The sequence below is a fragment of the Mytilus californianus genome, unplaced genomic scaffold (genome assembly GCF_021869535.1).
Source record: "Mytilus californianus isolate M0D057914Y unplaced genomic scaffold, xbMytCali1.0.p SCAF_13, whole genome shotgun sequence".
Lineage (NCBI taxonomy): Eukaryota > Metazoa > Mollusca > Bivalvia > Mytilida > Mytilidae > Mytilus > Mytilus californianus.
This window is the reverse complement of record NW_026262615.1, coordinates 14,520,143-14,544,210: the sequence shown is the minus strand read 5'-3', so window position 1 is coordinate 14,544,210 and position 24,068 is coordinate 14,520,143. Positions and strand designations below refer to the sequence as shown.

General features: G+C 31.1%; 1 protein-coding gene across 1 annotated transcript in view; it reads right to left on the bottom strand.

The window, feature by feature from the left end:
- LOC127723226 (oxysterol-binding protein-related protein 1-like) overlaps positions 1-24,068 on the bottom strand; it is a 102,809-nt gene that overhangs the window by 16,462 nt on the left and 62,279 nt on the right. The window contains exons 17-20 of the mRNA XM_052229788.1: positions 13,003-13,078; positions 2,260-2,394; positions 1,456-1,553; positions 675-851 (exon numbers count right to left, since the gene is read on the bottom strand). Coding sequence (XP_052085748.1) covers positions 675-851; positions 1,456-1,553; positions 2,260-2,394; positions 13,003-13,078 — 486 coding nt within the window. The remainder of the gene's footprint in view (positions 1-674; positions 852-1,455; positions 1,554-2,259; positions 2,395-13,002; positions 13,079-24,068) is intronic.

The following is a 24,068-nucleotide window of genomic DNA, read 5'->3' as shown; positions in this document are numbered from 1 at the left end:
CGAAAACCAATGTGTCTTCGGACGACGACGACGACGCCAACGTCATACCAATATACGACCGCAAAAATTTTTGCGGTCGTATAAAAATAAATGAGAAGAATGTGTCCATGGGACAAATGCCCCTGCTTGTAAATATACAGCAAAATTCAGCAATTTTTACATCTATAAAGGGACATAACTTGAGAACAGTGAAAGTGACATTATCCAAATTTGAACTTGATCTGTGTTTGGTTGTAATAAGTAAGTGTATAAGTTTCATAACGTTTAGTTAAGCAACTGGTTTTCAAGTCGAGTGAGATTGAGAACACAATGACAACATCAGCCAACATCGCTGATGTTCTGTAGGAACATAGCAGGAAACATATTATCTTATGCTAAAGTCCTTCAACTGGAGGAAATAAATTGGCCAACATTAAAAATTGTAGCTGAAAACTCCCTCTTGTTTTAATAATCAAAGATAACTATAACATTTTTTCAAAGTGTATTGACCAATTAAAAGGTGTAGCATCATGGGAACAACAATGAAATTGGACAAGTACTAGATTTAAGGCAGTTTAAACTCTGCAACCAAGTTCTTAAAGTTAAATTTAATAAGTTACTGTTTTGTCATTCGAAAAGTTAGTAAAAGATGTTTTGTATAGATAAAATAAACCATTACATAGCTATATACTTACCGCAAAAGTTCTAATGTAATAACACCCTTTGGATTGACTTCTACAGATTTTCCCCAGAATTTTAACTTGGGATAAATCGATCCATGTATTTTAAAATGAGGTGATTCAGCATGAAACGCACTGACTGGAGGATGATGGCTGACCTGTTCACTTATTATCTTAAATCCTAAATCTGGCCTGAAACAGAAACAGGTCATCAAATAACAATAAACCGAAGAAGAAACTCAATATTACAGAGCTTAAATTTCAAATGTGGTGTGAAACAGAATATGGGGTATCTTTCAAAATAATAATCTTTTCACTAATACTTTTCTTTGTTAATAAAAATTTTTGATCAGCTATGTAAATAGTACCATTTGTTAGTTCTTTTTCCGAGGGAAGTGCTTTTTGCCCTGTACCTTTTTTAATTTTTACTCATTTATTTGCAGTGTTAGCTGAAGCTATACTTTAATACATGTATGTACACATATTATAGGTTATTTTCCAAAAATAAATCGATTGTGGAGTGTGATAATAAAATTAATTGAAATTATTTCAATATGTGTTCAAAGAGAAAGTTTTTACATTAGTTGAAAATATCTCCAATGTTGTGTAAGAAGCAGTTTGTTCAAAGTAGCATTTTATATCACCAATTTAATTAATGATTAAATTTTAAAATATATTTGAATGAAACTGAAAATCAAAGATTTTATTTTACCAATAAAACCTACATAATTGTAAAAAATAACTATTAAATGATCTAAAAATTCTGGTGAAAAAATTTATTTACATCAATATTTACCTTGTAAACTCATAAGTCTCCCCTAGTAAAGGATTAAACGGTTTACCAATTCTCTCCCAATTAGATGAGATCGCAGAGACAGCAAATGCAGAAACATACTGTTAAAAGAAGACCTAAATAGTTCAAAAACAATTCTACCCTTAGGGACCTATATGTAAGCTAGATATATATGTAAAATATTAAACTTCACTGCAGATAACTTACCAACAAAATATTGACTTGGTGAACTTCAGTTAAACATGCACAAGCATGTTTAACCCAGCACACATTCTGTTTATGCGTGTCCCAAGTCAGGAGACTATAATTCAGTGGTTGTCTTTTGTTGCTGTATAGCAAATTTGTCTTTTGGTCATTGTTTTGTACATAAATATATAAATTTTCTTGTTTGAAATGTTTTACATTTGTCATTTCTGGGCCTTTTATAGCTGACTGCGGTATTGGTTTTGCTCATTGTTCAAGTGACCTATAGTTGTTAACATCGGTCATTTGGTCTCAGGTGGCGTGTTGTCTCATTGGCAATTATACTACATCTTATTTTTATATCAATTAATTTCTGAATTAACAGTACCAAGATATTCTTGTTTTAAAGTGTCTCCCCTTTGCATTAAATTGTCCTCAAGTCTCCCTTTCAATAATGCCTTAGTTTTGTGTTTATTTTCAAAGAGCACTGCCGTACAGTTTATATGAAGTCACTGTATGTTAGAAATATAAAGGCACACAGCACAACTCACCTAGGACTTATTTTTATTTTGATGACCACACAGAATATGAATGTTTGTTTCAAATATATCTAAGAAATCTTACTGTTAGCCTCTCTACTGGATCATCACTCAAGTTGGCCTGTTCTAATAATTTAGCATATTCTAAATACTCTGATATTCTCTGTAGAAAACTTAATGGCTCATTGAACACAACTGGCATAGTAATCTTTGATAATTCCTGAAAATATAAACAATAACTAGTGTATTTTTACCATTAAGGCTTTGCTTTGAGCTCATATAATATACCCCACATGATAAATTGCTGTTAACAACTTATTTTCGCATCTATACATTATTTCGCGAATAGTCCTGTCTAGCTGACTTCACAGCAATTTACTTTCCCCGATGTTCTACTTTTCTTGGTGTTATTACATATTCGTGGCGATTTATATTCACGTTATATTTCTACTCACGAAAAGTCCCGAAAAATAAATCCCTTGCAAAAATTAGTTGGTTTAAATTATAAGAAAAGTATGCAGGAAACATGTAGACTCATAAGATTAGTCAGCTGTTCACTTCCATACAAATATTTTTGTCAGTACTAGTTCTGTTTGCTACCTGGGTTATACGCCTAGAAGTGAAAACACTGTCAGAAATTTTCCTACAAATTGAACAGGTTCCAAGTTATTATTAAGAAATCCAGGCCTGAACCATCACATGATTTATAATTTTAACAGGCACTTCAGGGTTACTGCTAGCCTGGAACTGATAGGCTGACCTAACCAGGAATACTCAGCACTATCCAGTTTGTTTTAATTGAAAGTACATAAAATTCAACAATAGAATATGTTTTTTTATTATCAAGTAAAAGTCTGCTTATACTGAAAATAAACTTTCAGTGAAATTTAGTTGCTTTGCAGCAATAAATTTTAGTGTAATTTAGTTTTTTAGTCTTAAGTTCACATAATTATTCATTATCTTCGATGAATTTTTGCTTGATATTATTGCTTTTGACCATATGCTGTTTTTACGAATACAAATTCACAATTTATAGATGATACAAAACCAGTGTTTAGTACATCCTTCATACCTGAATTATTTACAATATACCTTGAATATTATACCGCTTATGTTTAGGATTCACATGGGAAATTTAAATCATCATAAATAACAACAGGTTTATCTTTATTTAATCTCTTTTAATTTTTACAGAAACTATATATTGTTATATACCACAATAATGCTTTTAACATTTATACATTCGATGACAAAACTTTCTCATTGTTATGTTTGGTAGTTGATGAACATTAAACATTAGTAACAGGACTAGAATTGAATATGCCTACTTAAATATGTTCATTGTACGATAAAGCATGATAAAATGATATGCCGACTTACATCATAATGCATTGAGTGTGTAGGTAAAGGTAATATCTTTGGTTAGCTTGCTTGTTAGCTGAACCGTGAAGTTATTATTAGGTTATATAATTAGGTATACTACCTCCTTTCAGAGTAGTACAGTCCTACAGACAGATAGATTGGTAATCGGTCTGACTAGTCTACTCTTAAAGGAGGGTAGTTTACCTAACTTAATAATGACTTCACGGTTCAGCTAACAAGCAAGCTAACCAAAGATATCACCTATACCTACACACTCAGTGCGTTTTGCTGTAAATACGTTCATTGTACAATAAAGCATGATAAAATTATATGTCGACTTAAATACGTTCATTGTACGATAAAGCATGATAAAATTATATGTCGACTTAAATACGTTCATTGTACGATAAAGCATGATAAAATTATATGTCGACTTAAATACGTTCATTGTACGATAAAGCATGATAAAATTATATGTCGACTTAAATACGTTCATTGTACGATAAAGCATGATAAAATTATATGTCGACTTAAATACGTTCATTGTACAATAAAGCATGATAAAATTATATGTCGACTTAAATACGTTCATTGTACAATAAAGCATGATAAAATTATATGTCGACTTAAATACGTTCATTGTACGATAAAGCATGATAAAATTATATGTCGACTTAAATACGTTCATTGTACGATAAAGCATGATAAAATTATATGTCGACTTAAATACGTTCATTGTACGATAAAGCATGATAAAATGCAGGATATCCAATTACATCCATGGTGTGAATGTGAATCAATTATTTAATCGCAAAAAGTAGTTTACAGTTCGGCTCACTGAATAACAGTTTTTCAACAGTAAATAACACCACACATTTATCGATTCATTACAAAATAATTGTTTTATTGAATAATATGCCAATAAAAAATGACGTGTTTTTGCTTAGCCTTTTTTTCTCTGGGACTGGTTGTTGATTTAAATCTCTGTTGTTTACTCCAATTCTGACATTTATATTTTTTTTTTGCCCTTTTTTGTTTCATTTTCAAGATGGGTATGTATTGTCACCTTAAAATATATCTAACATTTATCTTAATATATAAATGTAACAATGATCAAAGTAGTCATAGAGTAGGCCCTAGACCTCAACTATAACCATTACTTTCTTTGTTCACAAATACTGTAAGTTCTCTATTCTTAGTTCTCTATTTTTCTTATTTTTTCCACCCCTCTCTCATTCATTTCTTAGTTTGATTGGTGTGGGAACAAAAAGAGAGGCATTTTAAATATTTTTCAATTATTTTATTCTAAATGTTTAGATTATGGAAGGGTTAAACTTAAAAAGGCCAGATGCAAAAAAAGGATATATATATTAACAGTTTTTGGAACATGTCTTGACTGGTCCATGCACCGGCATGTATGTGTATAAGCTTTAGTTATGAAATGTCATTATGTGTTGTTTGAAATACTTTGAATTTTGGAAACATTTCTTTAACTGTACTGTTGTACTTACACTGTACACAAAAGAAAATATGTTGCAGAAAGTTTTGGTGCAATTTTCTGAAGATTCAAACACAAGTAGGTAAGACAAATATTCTCCTTTTAAATGAGATGTACCAAAATACCTAATACAACTGCATATTAAATACCATTGACCTACCATTTACAAGTGATTCACTTCAAAAACTTTGATGTGTGACCAATGCAAAAGTTTCAAGGTAAATAGACCATCACTGAGGAAGCTGGGCCAAATAAAATTTTATATATTATTTTATTTTACGTGATAAACTGCCTGAAGTAACCTGGCGTATCAACTCAACAGATTCTTTTTAGAAATAATTTTTTTTAAATTCAGTTTAACATCTTAATTGTAATTATTTTTAAACTGTAGTCTAATTTATATAGATGGATTTCATACACCAGTGGCTTTACAAGTCATTAACCCCTAATTTTAGCATCGATCTACACATGGGAAATAATGATCCAATTAAAAAACACCAGATCAATATAATTCTCTATTAACATCCTACATAAAAAATACACCAGACTTAGTAAGGCAAATAGAGATATTCCTGGGACAGTAGATCAACTTCGTCGATATGCATGGAAACATTTTACATATTGATTAGTAAAAGCCGTTTTGGTAGTAACTTGCTCATTAATGGCCTTAAACAATTTACTGATAGAAAGTTTTTTGCTGTCGTTGAAGTCAAATTGTATGATGTTTAACGTTTATAAATTAGTGTTTTACAGTCTTCCACGGGGGATTGATTTCCGATGAGAGTTAGAAAGGAATCGGCAGTAATTAACCTTATATTCAGGTTTTACTTATAGCTTGTTCTGTTAGCGTTTTTTTTTCCTTAGAATCTTGTTTGATTTTTCACATATCAATAAGAACGTTACATCAGTCAAACCTGCTTATAAAAGTCACCCTCGGGACCAAAGAAAGCAGAGTGCTTCTTAGACAAGAGGCTCTCAAGGGCCTGAATCCCTCACCTGTATTTCAGAGGAGAAGATTTTTAAATGTTAGCAAACTTGATGAACAAATTGTGTAAAATTGTCTTTAAAGGGCAATAACTCCTTAAGGGGTCAATTGACAATTATGGTCATGTTAACTTTTTTGTAGATCTTACTTTGCTGAACATTATTGCTGCTTACAGTTTATATATATCTATAATAATATTCAAAATAATAACAAAAAACTGCAAAATTTTGTTAAAACTACCAATTCGGTGGCAGCAACCCAACAATGGGTTGTTCGATTCGTCTGATAATTTCAGGGCTGATAGATCTTGACCAATTAAACAATTTTACCCCATGTCACATTTGCTCTAAAAGATTTAGTTTTTGAGATATAAGCCAAAAACTGCATTTGACCCTTATGTTCTATTTTTAGCCATGGCAGCCATGTTTGTCGATGGATACAAATGTCGGATACAATTTATAAACAAGATACCCTAAGGAACATTTAGTTAAAGTTTGAAGGTAATTGGCCCAGCAGTTTTAGAGGAGAAGATTTTCAAATGTTAGCAAACATGGCAAATTTGATGAACAAATTGTGTAAAATTGTCTTTAAAGGGCAATAACTCCTTAAGGGGTCAATTGACAATTATGGTCATTTTAACTTTTTTGTAGATCTTACTTTGCTGAACATTATTGCTGCTTACAGTTTATATATATCTATAATAATATTCAAAATAATAACAAAAAACTGCAAAATTTTGTTAAAACTACCAATTCGGTGGCAATAACTCCTTAAGGGGTCAATTGACAAATTTGGTCATTTAACTTTTCTGTAGATCTTACTTTGCTGAACATTATTGCTGTTTACAGTTTATATCTATCTATAATAATATTCAAGATAATAACAAACTAGAGGCTCTAAAGAGCCTGTGTCGCTCACCTTGGTCTATGTGCATATTAAACAAAGGACACAGATGGATTCATGACAAAATTGTGTTTTGGTGATGGTGATGTGTTTGTAGATCTTACTTTACTGAACATTCTTGCTGCTTACAATTATCTCTATCTATAATGAACTTGGCCCAGTAGTTACAGTGTAAAATATTTTGTAAAAATTTACAAAAATTTACAAAATTTATGAAAATTGTAAAAAATTGACTATAAAGGGCAATAACTCCTTAAGGGTTCAATTGACAATTTTGGTCATGTAGACTTATTTGTAGATCTTACTTTGCTGTACATTATTGCTGTTTACAGTTTATCTCTATCTATAATAATATTCAAGAAAATAACCAAAAGCTGCAAAATTTTCTTAAAATTACCAATTCAGGGGCAGCAACCCAACAATGTGTTGCCTGATTGGTCTGAAAATTTCAGAGCTGATAGATCTTGACCAATTAAACAATTTTACCCAATGTCAGATTTGCTCTAAGAGCTTTAGTTTTTGAGATATATGCCAAAAACTGCATTTGACCCCTATGTTCTATTTTTAGCCATGGCGGCCATGTTTGTCGATGGATCAAGACTTTGGATACAATTTATAAACTAGATACCCTAAGGAACATTTAGTTAAAGTTTGAAGGTATTTGGCCCAGTAGTTTCAGAGGAGAAGATTTTTTAAATAGTTTACGACGACAGACGACGACGACAGACGACGGACGCCAAGTGATGGCATATGCTCACCTGGGGTCCTTCGGGCCCTGGTGAGCTAAAAAGTGACCTTTAAATTGAGGTTAATCCTTACTATTAGCGATGACTACAGCAGGACAAAACTAGAGGCTCTAAAAGAGCCTGTGTTGCTCACCTAGGTCAATGTGCATTTTCAACAATGGATCTATGGTCGGGTTGTTGTCTCTTTGACACATTCCCCATTTCCATTCTCAATTTTATACTCTCCACTAATGGGACTAGAATGTAATTATTGACAAAATTTTCTTTTAAGTTAATTTAAGTGTATTGCTAATCATTTTTCTGTGTACAGTATCCCTCCAAGGATGGGGTAATCGTAATCTGTAATCGATTGTAATTGATTACATTTTTTCCAGTAATCGACAGTAATCTGTAATCGAAGATATTTTCGATTACATGTAATCGTAATTTAATCGATTACAGCAAAAATTATGATGTAATCATCGATTACTTTTCGATAACATTTCGATTACTTTGGTAAAATAGCTTGATGAAATATAATCTATATTATATGAAATTATGTATGTATTCATCACTTTATAGTACAGATAAAAATAAAATGTATTGATATGACTTAAGAGTTTATCAAATGCCTTGTTTCTATCTATTGGCTCCAGCTGCTTCAACCAGATCTATCAAATTATACTGTATATCTAGCTTTTGAAACAAATGACTTTTCTTGCTGGTCAATAATTTAAGACCTTTTATATAAAAATAAGAAAATAGATTTAAATAAGAAATAAGTCTTAAGTTAAAATCTGTACTATATTGCAGTAGTAAGCTTATTTGTATTAAAATTCCTTAAAGCATAATTTTCAATAATAGTTGGAATTTTAGCTTAGAATAGATAAACATTTGATTCATTATAATGTTATGACATAAAAATTACAAAGTACACGAAATCCTTTTGACAATGAATCAATGGCTATGCATTAAAATTCTTGTTCAGAAATAGAGATACATGTATCCAATTTTTGCACAAAAAATATAAATTGTTTATAATTTTGAAATGAGAGTACAAAATTCTCAACAAACTTCTTGTCTTTACTAATCAGATGAACAAAGACTTCTAATCAATAAGATGAAGACTTTGTTTTGATTTCAATTATGTCTAATTAATTAAGAGGAGATTTACATTATATTGCCCCAGGTTATAATTGTACTCCATTGGCAGTATTATAGCCTGTAATTAGGGAGGTTGTCAAAACAAAAGGATTAATTCATGCATGTAATTACAAATCATAAATTTTCATCTCTAAAATTAGCTGAACTAATTAATTATTCTACTTTTTTATAGTTTTTTTTCAGAGTAAACTTTCAACATTGTAATGAACTATATTCAAATATAGCTGTTAATAATGAGTAAAAACAAAAAACTTAACTTTAGTCAGTATGACAGCAAAAATATGCAAAAATATGGAGATAACCTAAAATATAAAGAAGTGATTGATGCAATGTGATGCCATTGCAAGAACTTTATCACCAATCATTCATATTGAAAACCAAATTTCTAGAATTTTTGAATATTTCGGATCCTTAGACAGTAAGAGCTTCCATCTAGAAAACAACTGTCAACATAAAATTTGGAAACAATGCTTTAAATGCTATTTTTGTAAAGTTCAAAATTTCCACTATACATACATTGAACAACATCATTGACTTTGTGTTTAACTTACTTTATTTAATTTGTAATTTTGTAGCATGTAATTGACAGTAATCGAAAAGTAATGTAATTACTTTTGCTAAAGTAATCGATTGCAATCGATTACATACAAAAATCAGAGTAATCGATTATTAATCGATTACACAAAAATCCTTCAAGTAATCGATTATTAATCGATTACATTTGTCAGTAATCGTGCCCATCCCTGTATCCCTCTATCTTCTTTAGTTTTTGCCCAAAACGCAAAAAAGGGTGAAAATTCCAAAAGGTTTTGCCAAATACAGCTAAGTAAATCTATTCCTGGGGTCTAAAATCCTGAATATTTCAAACAATTCAAAGTTTTGTAAACAAAGCAAGTGATAAACAAGAGTAAAATTTGTTCCACATAATATCTGATCACTGTTTTCAATGTTGACTAAAGAGAGGCGAAAGATACCAAAGGGACATTCAAACTCAGAAGTCGTAAACAAACTGACATCGCCATGGCAACAAATGAAAAAACCTACCAAAATGACAAACAACAGTATACAATTATATTTCAATCCAATCAAAGTGTCCAGTACAGTATATCTGTTGTTTTAAAACATCATTTCAAAATAAGAAGACTTGATGATCATGATGATATATTCTAAATGTAAAGCAGTTAGTTTGTTTGAGAGTTGTCTCATTGGCAATCATACCACATCTTCTTATTTTTATATTAGCAGCTCAAAAACAGCAGTGGACAACTAGAGACTAACATACTGTCCTCAATAAAGGACATGTGTTCCACCATAGGGCTAGATTATCCCATAAAGAAAATAAGTATGGCGAACTTAATTAGTAGACACTCTGTTGATATTTGTAAACTTTTCATACCAAAACACTATAGCTGTATTGACAAGAGATTAAGCAGGGTTTTCTGGTTTGAATTGATTTACCGGTACACTCAGTCATGCTGGGCCTGTAAAGCTTCCTAAATGGGATGGGTTATGCTCATTGCTTAAGGCATTGCAGTGACCTTATTAACAGTTGTTTACAAACTTTGTCTCATTATCAATCATACCACATCTCCTTATTTTAACGAAAGGACATGATGCCTCTTTTATTAATAAGCTTACAAAAATCACAGAACTAACATGTATTCCTTACTTAATCTAAACCACAAGTCTCCTTTCATTATCACCTAAAAAATTCTCCTTTCATGATCCCCTAAGAAATTTTCCTTTCATGATCCCCTAAGAAATTCTCCTTTCATGATCCCCTAAGAAATTCTCCTTTCATGATCCCCTATGAAATTCTCCTTTCATGATCCCCTAAGAAATTCTCCTTTCATGATCCCCTAAGAAAAATCAAATCCATCCTTAGAAGCATATTTCATCTAAGACCTTAGTAAATGTCAAAGTTACCTATCTCATCAATTGTTAATTAAACACAACAGATAGAAGATCTGTAAAATTAAGTCTATAGAGATGTCTAAATTGGAAATCCAGTGATGATATACAAAAAAATTATTTATAAAACTATATATGAGTAAACTAATTAATGCACATAGGTTCACATAAGAAGCTTTATATGAAAACAATGCTGTCAAACATTATCTTATCAAATACTGCTGCTATCTTAAAGTTGATTGGACTGACAATAATTTGTTAACAGGAATTTTGAAATATTCGAAGTAAACTAATGCAAATCTTTAAACTTGGACAGACATTTCACTTTTTGAAATAAGAGAGTTTGAGATAAAGAGAGTTACCTGTATATCATAGTTTTCAGAGTGTTTTTATGATTGTAGTATTAAACAGTTTCTTGAATATAAAAGTAAGAAGATATGGTATGATGTAACAATTAGGCAACTCCCCACCAGAGATCAAACAATGAAGAAGTTAACAACTATAGGTCATCATGCGGCCTTCAACAATTAGCAAAACCCATACTGCATAGTCATGATAGTAAGCTATAATTTTAAAGGCCCCAATATGACAAATGTAAAACAATTCAAATATGAAAACAAATGGACTGATTTATGTACATAATAATAAACGAAAAAAAAAAAAATGTGATAAACAACAACAAACGACAATCACTAAAATACAGGCTCCTGACTTGGGAAAGTCACATACAGACTGTGGCAGGGTTACATGTTTGACAGCGACAAACCCTCCCCCTAACAGTGGTGTAACACAGTACAACATAAGAACATTATAAGCTTGATCCATCATTTTATGAAACTTTTCAGTAGCCATTTAATCATAACCAGTTAGCCAAAACATCAATGATACATAAATCTTGTTATGATTAGTCAATATTACACCATTGTACATGTCAATATCATTATCTATATCACTGACAGATGTTTAAATACATCAACAGATTATATATATTATCATCTATAGGTCTGTCTGATACATTATCTCACACAATTACTTTCCATTAGTCTGATTAATCCAACAAACTTCACAGCTATCTATGGTGTTTTTTTTTCTTTGTTTGAATTATTCATATTTACATATGGCCATCGTGTCAAAAGACAAAAATACACTGGTCAAGTTGACTGTCAACATTACTTCAACATAATCCCTTATAGTATATATTTAGAGAGTACAGTTTTGAAAGGAATGTCAAAAATGGAAATCAGATTAGTGTTGTTGGGTATCTGTCTCAAAGATGAGCAAAATGTACACACCACATCTCCTTTTATTTATATCAAGGAGTACACTCATTAAGCAATATATTCAATTATTTATCATATCTTATTTAAACATTATTATCAGAGAATTTAAAGAAGACTTTTCCTATAAGTATTGTATGTACTTGAAATTTTACAATCCTGTAAAAAAAGGTCGGATACTTGCATGAACAAAACATCTCATTGACGTTACCACAACTTCTATTTATAATAAGCAATTTGTGAAACAGTTTTAATTTCTAAGCAATGACTTATAACTTTTAACTATACAATTTTGGATTGTAAGATGCTGCCAAGGACTTCCTCAAGCTTTAAGGTACCAAACATGCACAAAATCATAGTAACAATAAATCCAATTTGTGCTGACTTTGAAGTCTAGAATAAACTCTTATGAAGAGATTTATTTAACCTTGAAGTTAAAGGCTTTTAAAATAGATCCATTCAAGAAAAAAAAATTGATATTTTATGATAAAGTTGAAATTCAAGGTCCTGTTTGGCCTAAAGTGAACATTGTCCTTAGTGTGAGGGTCGTAATGGGGGTACCTTCATGACGAATAACGGTATAGATTCTTGCCAAATGACGTTAACGGTTATTTTTGGTGCATGATGATAAAATGTACAATTTCTTTTAAACGATAAAAAATTCGACTGATTTTGACGAATCATGTTAAATTTTTTTCCCAAAATAACGGTAATAATTATTTGAGACCTCTGACGAATCATGGTAAAATTTTAACCAATTTAACACTAACGGTAGCCGAAAATGACCGTTTGACGCCCTAAGGTAAAGGGCATTACTACCCTCTTGTGTATCTAGCTAGTCATGCTAGTAGACTTAAATCACACCAATTCAAACTGAAATAAATGTATGACTCAATAATAAATACTGTTATATATATATATATATACATATATATATATATATATATATATATAAACAAGTCTAAATTGAAAACAACGTTCAAACCTTTATATATATACAAACCTTCCCTATACATTGCTTTAGTATACTCCATATACTGAAATCATTTCTGTCAAACATTGGTACTGGAAGCTTCGTTCTGAAAAACATAAAAACATTCTTATTGCTTAATGCTATTTGTCTTCTGTTTTTGTTAATATTTGTAATTCTTTTGGCTTTAATTTGCTTTATTTCATATTTGCCAATCAACCCCTATATTTCTTAATATCTTTAAACAAGAATGTATCAATAGTACACGGATGCCCCACTCACACTATCATTTTTTATGTTCAGTGGACCGTGAAATTGGGGTCAAAACTCTAATTTGGCATTAAAATTAGAAAGATCTTATCATAGGGTACATGTGTACTAAGTTTCAAGTTGATTGGACTTTAACTTCATCAAAAACTACCTTGACCAAAAACTTTAACCTGAAGTGGTACAGACGGAGGGACCTGTATTAATTTTTCCATGTATCTTTAAAGTATTATTATTGTATATTATCTATTGAGAAATAAGTTGTTTATGAGAATGTTGTAATACATGTAATACTTAATGATTAAACAGTGTTCCTACTGAAAAGGTTCATGTATCCCTAGCAGACATATATATGTATGCAATATTTTTTTATGACAAGAATACTAATTTAGTCATTTTTAATTTCTAAAGTTACTATAATTAAAGACATAACCAAAGCATTGCGTAAGATGTCAGAGGAGTTAAATGACATTTGTTCAACTGAAACTTTCAGACTTTTGATATATCAACCGAGACAAGTGTTGTTGGACAGTTTTCAAATAACTAAACCCTTTTGGTATTTAAATAAGCAATATTAAACTACAAACTTGACAAATGTAAGATATGGTTAGATAAGGTCAAAGACATTAGAACTAAGTTTCTTTATATAGTGTATAATAAATATTGTATCCTTTAATCTTCACATAAATCCATCAATCCATATATCTGACTCTGACATGTAAACATAAATAAAAGATACCAGAAAAAAACTAACTTTATTTTCAATCAATAAAAATACTTCCTATCTACTGAAACACTTCAAATAATTCAGATTTTATTTCATCGAGTTGCAATTCAAGTAAACACAAAAAAAAAAAAAAAATCAAAAAAATATACAATTAACCATGATAATGAAGGAAGCCTATCTAACTGTAAATCTATAAATCTCTTTCAACCATGTGGGCTATACGATATTTTCCATGAGTGAAAATCATTTTCAATCTTTCCGAATTTGATTAATCAATCATGGATGGCTGTTTGTAAATAAATCATGACGTCAAATGACTTGTTAGATTAATGAGATACTATTTAGGACTCTTGAAAGAACTTGAAACAATCAATTACCCGATATATATAGCTTCTATCTGAAGTATTCAGTTCTTATCAGTTTCTAACAAACTAAAACAATGTCATCATTGTGGTAGGGTTTAGTTTTCTCAACTTTACAAGTCAGATTTACATATAGACAGCAATCTTTATCTATTTGCAGTCATTTTTTTTTCTTTAGGTCAATTGACTACTGAAGGAAGACCATGACTGATCATTTAAAGGGTGTCATTTTTCAAATTTTTTTCCATTTTCACCACTTTTAGAATTTAACTATTTCAACAATATATATATTACATCATTCTGTACTTTATGACTAAACAGTTGAGAAGAGTGTCATTATCTAGTTCAATGCACTGGATAATGATTTAAACCAATACTATTCCTTTCCCTATTACATGTACATTTTGTATTATGAATCACTAAATTCAACATCAAAGTTTTGAAATTCGAATGACCAATGACAATATATTTTTTTCAAATTCTGAATGCTCTGACGTACATGTACTCAAAAATATTTATGTTATATTTAAATCTGTTATAAATTCATATGTAAAACCATTTAAAACATTAAATAGAAATTTCCTTTTGACCGTTTACTAGACATTATTGAATGGCCTTTGGTGTTTACATATAAAATAATTCACTATAAACAATATGGAACAATTTGTATGATAATCAGAACAGGCCCATGTTACAAAAAAGATCTTACGACTAAAATTGATAGATCGTAAGTCATGAACATTTCAGTATACTTAGACTTCATGTACATGAACTTCTATCTTAAGATTAAGACATAAGTTTGTGGTCAAATTATGATTCTACTACAAATAAGAATTAGTTCTAAACACATGATAAGACCTATTCCAAATGAACATGAAGATGTATATTTCCCATCTATATAATCTTATGATAAATGTACATGTATATAAATAACACATCCAAACCTAAATGGGTACAAATTAAAGACATACAAACAAATTACTTCCTTAAGATTACTTGAATAAGATGAGTTATGAGGTAAACCATCAAAGCAATAGAAACCAAACAACGTAATAAAACCACAAAGACATCTAGATCATGTTGAGGACTTTTATGTGGAATCGGTTTTGCTCATTGTTGAAGGGTACACTGTGACCTAAAGTTGCTTACATCTACATCATTTGGACTCTGGTGGAACTTAACTGTCTCATGGTAAATCAATGGCATCTTATCATTTGTACATCGGATGAACGTGAGGGCATTCTGGTGTATTGTTGCCACAGACATTTGACTGATAACCCAACGCAAAATAACATTCCTTAACATATGTTATATATCAATTTCATCAATAAATATTCATGAAAATAATTTTTAAGAACATAGATAAATGATATAAAAATGTTTTGTCATGAGAAATATATATATCAATAACAAATCAAGAATACCGAAAATTTGTGTTAACACATGCGGAAGAATATCTCAAGAACATTTTGCAGGAAAATATGAATGCCTACTCAAATCCAATCTATTAGAAAAATCGAATTATTACAAGAATAGAATGCTATACAAATGGATGAAAATTATATATACATGTAACTATATATTATATACAATTAAATATTAATATAATATATAACAACAAACCAGAGTATACTGATTTGAATCACTACAATATAATAGTTATTACGGTGAGGTTGAATTCCCTGTCATTTATTCATCATCCACACAGGAACTTGTCTCAGAAAAAAATATATCTATGTACCTTAACCTCACTTTCAGGTATAGAGATGTGATTTTTGTTTTTCTGAGACAAGTGCTTGTGACCATCCACAAGAACTTGCGGTCATCCGATGTTCAGTACTTCCAGTACTTTGATTATATTATCCACAGGTCAACAAAAAACTTCGACAATTGACAAGTTTGGAAACCACGTCACCATCTAAATTGCCCAAAATATACATTTTGTACGTGATATTTATAAGTCAAGTTGTAAACAAATTTAACTAAGCTAGCTAGCTAATGAATGAAGAAAACACTTTATAAATTTCATGCCTTTGAAGCGCTTAATTCTAGATTTACTTTAATCAGGAACACTAAAACTTAATATTTGAAAGTCAGAGATGTGTAAATACATTACAACTATATATAGAAACTATAGGACCAAAATGACCTAAACAAAATAGCTAAATATATACATTTATTTAGGTAAACTTTGAACTTTGCTAGACTACCATAACCGAACTCGTTAAAAGGATTTAAAAAAATTGATTTAAGATGTAAAAAGACAACAAATGATGATGTTCTATACTTGGAACAGACACAATAAAATGTGGAAGGGTTAAAAGCGTTTTCTGAGTACTCAACCCTCCCCCTTTTTATAATTTTTTTATAATCATCTTAACAACAAAATTTTTAACTTGGAATGAACAATGACAATATCTTTTTTTCTTAATTTTAACTGCTCTGACGTAATAAAAAATTTCTTTTTTGTTGTCCAGGTCAAAATATTTATGTTTATAAATCTATTATGAACTTGTATGTAAAACCTTTTAAAAACATTAAATAGAAATTTCCTTTTGACCTTTTACCTGTTTACCTGACATTATTGAATGGCCTTTGGTGTTTACATATAATTCACAATAAATAGTTTGCAACAATTTGAATGATTTATGAAAACAATATTGGATAAACAGAACAGACCCTCGTAACCCAAAAGATCTTACGACTAAAACTGCTAGATCCTAAGTCATGAACAATTCAGTATATTTAGACTACATGTATATGTGTACTTGTATCTTAAGGTTAGGTCCGTAGTCAAATTATGATTCTACTACAAATAAGAATTACTTCTAAACTCATGATAAGACTTATTCAAAATGAACATGAGGATTATACAAAATGTACATGTATATTCTACATTGGCTAGAGGTATAGGGAGAGGGTTGAGATCTCATAAAACATGTTTGACCCCTGCCACATTTTTGCACCTGTCCCAAGTCAGGAGCCTCTGGCCTTTGTTAGTCTTGTATGTTTTTTTTTTAATTTTGGTTCATTTATATGTTTGGGAGTTTAGTGTGACATCCATTTTTGTTTATGGGCCAGCTGAAGCCCGCCTCTGGGTGCAGGATTTTCTCGCTGTGTTGAAGACCCATTTCTGCTCTTTGGTCAGGTTGTTGTCTCTTTGACACATTCCCCGTTTCCATTCTCAATTTTATTCCCATTCATATCTTATGATACATGTGTATTATAATGTATTTAGTACATAAATAACACATCCAACCCAAAAGGATACATAAGGATACCTAAATTATTTCCTTAAAAGATTAAATGAATAAAAGGAGTTATGAGGTAACAGGGGTCTCAGTTTTCTCACTAAGGATTTTTAAAGACAAGTCCAGGGACTCATCATTTTTGGTCATGGCGAGTTCAACAGTGAGAAGATGAAAATTTTATTTCTATATCACTTATTATTCAGTCCCTATGACAAAATAGAGCAAGGAAATGACATCAAGTTTAGATAATTTTTAAACTTTTGTCATAAAATGATATTTGTAATAAAATTGAGAATGGAAATGGGGAATGTGTCAAAGAGACAACAACCCGACCACAGAACAGACAACAGCAGAAGGCCACCAACAGGTCTTCAATGCAGCGAGAAATTCCCGCACCCGGAGGCGTCCTTCAGCTGGCCCCTAAACAAATATATATACTAGTTCAGTGATAATGAACGCCATACTAAACTCCAAATTGTACACAAGAAACTAAAATTAAAAATAATACAAGACTAACAAAGGCTAGAGGCTCCTGACTTGGGACAGGCGCAAAAATGCGGCGGGGTTAAACATGTTTATGAGATCTCAACCCTCCCCCTATACCTCTAGCCAATGTAGAAAAGTAAACGCATAACAATACGCACATTAAAATTCAGTTCAAGAGAAGTCCACACTACTCAGTTGATACAATAATCTTGATGAAATTCTTTGGACTTGACAGTTTAAAAATGAGAGTCCAGACAGATTAGTACTTTGCAGTCTAAACTTCTTGAATACTCATTACTGAATTTCTTTGACTGTACGTAACAAGTGTCATAATGTACATACATCTTATAGTAAATTATAATTCCCGCCAGACTTCTGTATAAGAAGTCTTAAGATGTAATTTTATTCATTAAGGATATAATATAATTTTCTATAATTATCTGGAGAACAGATGAAGTACTGGAATACATTTGCCTTGACCACATAGAGGGTAATGATATAGTCAAGTGGTAAACAATTTTAATGGAGACTACCAAAAATATGTTAATATAAACACCAAACTTCCCCGTTTTAAATTCATCTTGAGTATTTTTCGCTTATATTTTTTTACAGTACAGAAAGGTTCATTAAGTTCTTGTCTCAGTGTCTTAAGCTTGTTTTAAGAAGTGAAGATATAAATTAGAAAATATATACTTTGTTGAACATTAGAATTTTGGTTTACCTGTACCCATGAAATCTATGAAAATTTGTACACAGTATGCATGTTGTTATTTGTTGATGTGGTTCATAAGTGTTTCTCGTTTCTTGTTTTTTATATAGATTAGACCGTTGGTTTTCCTGTTTGAATGGTTTTACACTAGTCATTTTTAGGGCCCTTGCTGTTCGGTGTGAGCCAAGACTCCGTGTTGAAGGCCGTACTTTGACCTATAATGGTTTACTTTTACAAATTGTGACTTGGATGGAGAGTTGTCTCATTGGCACTTATAACACATCTTCTTATATCTATGTAATATTTTTTGGTGGACCTGGATGTGCAGCATACATCAATCAAACAAGAAATTCCATGCTCTGTTCATCTGATTGCCCTATGACAAATTATTAAACCCATATTCAGGACATGATTTGTTTCCATTTATTGACAAACATTAATTTTAAGGTAATTTAAAAAAAAAAAGAGAGAGACACAGATGCAAATTATACTAGAACTTTTACTACTGAGTACCCATTAAAGTCATTTAACAAAGTTAATAGAGTAAAATTTCAATTATGCATTTTAGAACGACTTCAAAGTAAAGTATTTATAGTAAAGTCATAACAGCATGCCACATCAGTTTATATTATCCTTCCAGGAATCAATATATGGAAGTTTTTTTAATTAGATCAATAGGGTATCATGGGTATACAGATGTCTGTTTGTTGATAGGAAATACAATATATGAATGAATATCCTTCAATGATTCATTAAAGATATAGAGTTACAATAAGTGAAAATATTATTACTTAAAATTTTCGTCGGGATGACAGTGTCAGGATATTTGAGACCTTAAAATGCAAGATTAAAATTGAGAATGGAAATGGGGAATGTGTCAAAGAGACAACAACCCGACCAAAGAGCAGAAAACATTGTATGCATCATTGAGACCTATCAATTCTATAAAGGTGAAACCATTTAAAGTAGCGGCTTCATCAAATCTTTATGATTTAAAATTCTTTCTGAAAACTTATGTGTTAAGAGCCTAAATATCAAATTACCTTGACCTAAGACAAATGTGACAAAAAATATTCAATGTAAGCATACATGTAAATAACAACTTTAGGGTCCACACTTTGTAGCACAATAATAAAGGGTAGCCATAATAGTAGGAAACATAAGTACATGAGTGCTTTTTACTTTTCTTAAGTTCATTACAAGCATAACAAGATCATGGACTTAAATATATTTACATCGAATATTCAATTGACTAAAAAGGGATTGCAATTTTTATATAAAAAAAATTATTAATAATTTTGTATGGCCAATAATATTCAATGTATGATCAATATCATGAATGTTATTGACCTTTCAACTTATGTTAAATTACTGTCAATATCATGGTACATGTACAATGTACTTACAATATAAAGTATAATTAAATAGAATGTATTTCAACAAAAATGGAATACATGATTGTAAATGAAAAATGAGAATTGATTTTATATATACATGATATATTTAGCCCTATGTTGACTGCCAAAAAAGGGTGATAAAACACACAATTTCATCAAAAGGATCATACATGTACAAGGTGTGTGCATTTATTAAAAGCTATTTTTGAACAATAAACAAAAATGCAAGAGTAATTATTGAGATTTCAGAAATGCAGCATATCAAATATTGCAATCAAAATTTGAAATGCAAGTTCTTATTTTTGTGTAACCTATCCTCATGATCCTGCATCAATTTTCACAATAATAAAAACATTGCAAAGATCTCTTACACAATGTCTTAATTTACAGTATAACCATTATGATATAAGTAGAACAAAATAAATGTTTTAAGGCTAGGAAAATATAGGAGGGAGTGGATGGGGTTTACAGAATAGAGAATAAATGGGCAAAAAATAGACAAAAAAAGAGAAAAGAATAGAGAATGAAGTGCTAAAATATAAAGAATAGAGGAAAATAGGCAAAAAGTATATAGAATAGAGAAATATGGCCTTAAAAATTAAAGAATACAGAAATGAAGGACTGTCAAATAGAGCTGTTTCCTGCCTCCTACATCAATATGTACCCTTGTTTTCATGCCTACATGTACATGTATATCATGTATATAAATATAAGACAATTGTTGGTTGATATAAAAATAAGAAGATGTGGTATGTTCCCGTTTAAATTCAGAACATCACCCTACGTGTACACATGTATATTAGTACATACAGTCTGCATGGTCTACATATATGTAACAGGTTTTACAAAATAAAACTACCTACCCTCACACATGACAAATGTACTATTTTTTCCATTATTATGTTATGCCAAATAGGCTGTCCGCAGGAAACAGGTTTATATATACATTGTATATATATACAATACATGTACATGTATATATATTGTTTGGCCTAATCCAAAGAGTGATTTTTTTCTGAGTGATTGTACATGCATACATCATGTCCATTGTGATTGCACATGCATGCATTGAGATATTTATTTCTGGAGGAGTTTTTCATCTTGTAAATAACAATGAATAATAAACACTTAATGACACAGGATCAGTTTTGCGTTAGTCCTGTTAGTAGTTGTTTCAATTTTGAAGTTGAAAAATTTGCACCATACAATCTTCTTACTTTTTCTAAAAGACTGATTAAACATTTGGAATTATCTAAATTCCACCACTGTAGCACAATTTTCTATTTTCTGACCCTCATCCAGCTGCAGATGATAAATGTCTTACTAAGAAATATGACATCATCATCTTGTGGCTTGTGTGTGTAAAGTGGGATTGGGACCTGGAAAAACAGATTGTTCATCATGACTATCTCAGAGATAAGTTACAAGTACATTAACAGGGGTTGGTTAGGGGGGTGCTTTATGGAACTACATGTATGGGTAATCCTAGTCCAAATAATTATGATATCTAGAAAGACTATTTTATTTTTTGCTTTGACGCCTTACAGCGACTTTCTAGACGTCATAATTATTTGGACTAGGGTAAACAAGACTTCTTAGCTGTTCCACTACAAACTGTGTCTAGTTTGGGCCCAGCAGCCACAACCCCCCCCCCCCCCCCCCCCCCCCCCCTTTTTTTCAGAAATCCTAAATCCCCATTTGATTAACATGCATAAAATATTTTAAAAAGGGGATGTTATAAATGAAAATTTATGGAGTTTGGTACAATAATTTATTAATTAATAAAAACATACAACATATAAAATAACATTTTCATTGAAGTCTTCTCTACCATGTCTACCGACTCTAGGTTGGGCCTTGGGGAAGATTCTCATAAATGGGTTTTATCCCAATTAATGGGTATTATACCCCAAAACAATTTATAAACATGACTATACACAATGGTGATAATCATGAGGTCTGCTAAGGGCCAATAACCTTTCAAAACGTCTTTACACAGTTGAACATGGAAAGCGCTACTTTACAAAATAAAGAAACATGCACAAGAATAGTTTTGTTACCTGAATTTAGAAAAACGTTTTTCGTTGTCTGTTTCGTCGTTGATTTTAGCTGCCATTTTCATAAAAACATTAAATTTTCTTCACAAGTTTGGTGCTCTGCAGACGATTTTATAGTAAAAAGTCATTGATCAAGGGAAACATACAGATTCCGATCAAAAACATCGCTAAAGTTCGATGACAAAAGTAGAGATATACTCATGGCACATATGTTGACATCGTTGTTCATTTAACTTCGATCCACGTGTCAAATAAAGGAATTTAAAGACCACTTAACTTCATCTTTGCACTAAATCGAAGACTGTCAAACAGAGCGGAAATACGAAGGTAATAACAGGTAACTATATATTACGAAATATAAAAAACAAAACGAAACGATCTTTACAGATATGCCAAGTGGCGAATTGAATATTGTGTGTACACTATTCTTTTAAAATATCTTAATGAAGGACACATGACAGTAAGAGGAAATGTTTACTTGGGGCAATGGCCAATACAGTACAGTATGTGTATTTTTTTCAAATAAATTACTTCTAACATTTCTAGGGGGTAACACCAATGGTAAAATCATATTTCAGTTCCACTAATACAGAACAAAGTTTATTCAACATTATATAAATAACATATAGCTGAAAGGGTGATAGAGCAGATTGTTACCCCAAGAAAACAATGTCAACCGAGGCAAAGCTATGTGTAATCCCCCCGCACAATGCATTGCAGGGGGACATAGAAATATCAGGGCTGTCAATTTTTCATACTGCAAATGGGTGAGATTTAGCAAAAAATTTTTGTTAAGGTCAATAAGAATAAACAATAGATCAAAGGAAAATGCTGCCAAATAAGTATGAAAATGCGTGAGACTTGACAGCACTGAAATATCGGGCGTCCGTCAGTTCATCCGTCAGTCCTTCCGTTCAGTCTTGTTAGCGCTCTCATGTTTTTAAAACTTTTATCATAGGTTTACATCAGCAAAGTCTTGTTGTGCGGATCAATGATTTAAAAGAGTTATGCCCCTTGGAAATATCAATCATATGGAAAATTTCATTGTTAGCACTCTCATGTGTACAATTCTTGTCAGATTTTTATCAAACTTATATCAAAGGTTTATATAAGCAATGATTCAGAAAAGTTTGAAAATCAGTGCCGATCAAATATTTTTAAAAGAGTTTTGCTCCTTGGAAATATTATATTGGGAATTGCATTGTATTTGCTCTCAAGCCTTCATTTCTCTATAAAAAGAAAATATCCTTTAACTTAACATTCCACTTAATAATTGAAAGTTTGATGACTTTGTTAAACACATCTATCCTATCAAACTTGCAATAAAGGATATCACAGATACAGTAAAATCTACCTCATAGATTTATTGACTTGTAGAATTTGACATTGAGGGTAGGATAAGAAAAAAAATTCACAACTAAAGGGATGATTTCACAATTGTGAACTTCTAAGCAGCAACTTTCCAACTGCACCTTCATATGTAGTTAATATGTTATTCCAGAGCTTGCGTTTCCTATTTTGATTGCCTTCCTGCTAACAAAAGCTATTGCACCAAGGGTTTCAATTGGTAAAGTTGAAGTCATCCCTTCAACGTTTTATGAGCACCTTCACCAGTTGGTTGACCATTATGGAATATCTGTGTAACAGATGAACAAGGTTATATTCTAATTGTTGTAACCACTTTGTCTGTTTTACTCGAATAATAAATTTTGAATGTCCCCTTGGTATCTTCCGCCTCTTCGTAGCTTTTGCCATCAGTGATCACTTTCTGTTTGTCATCGTCGTCTGTCATATGTCTGTTGTTGTAAACTTTTTTGAAAAAATCTTCTCCCCTGAAACTAAA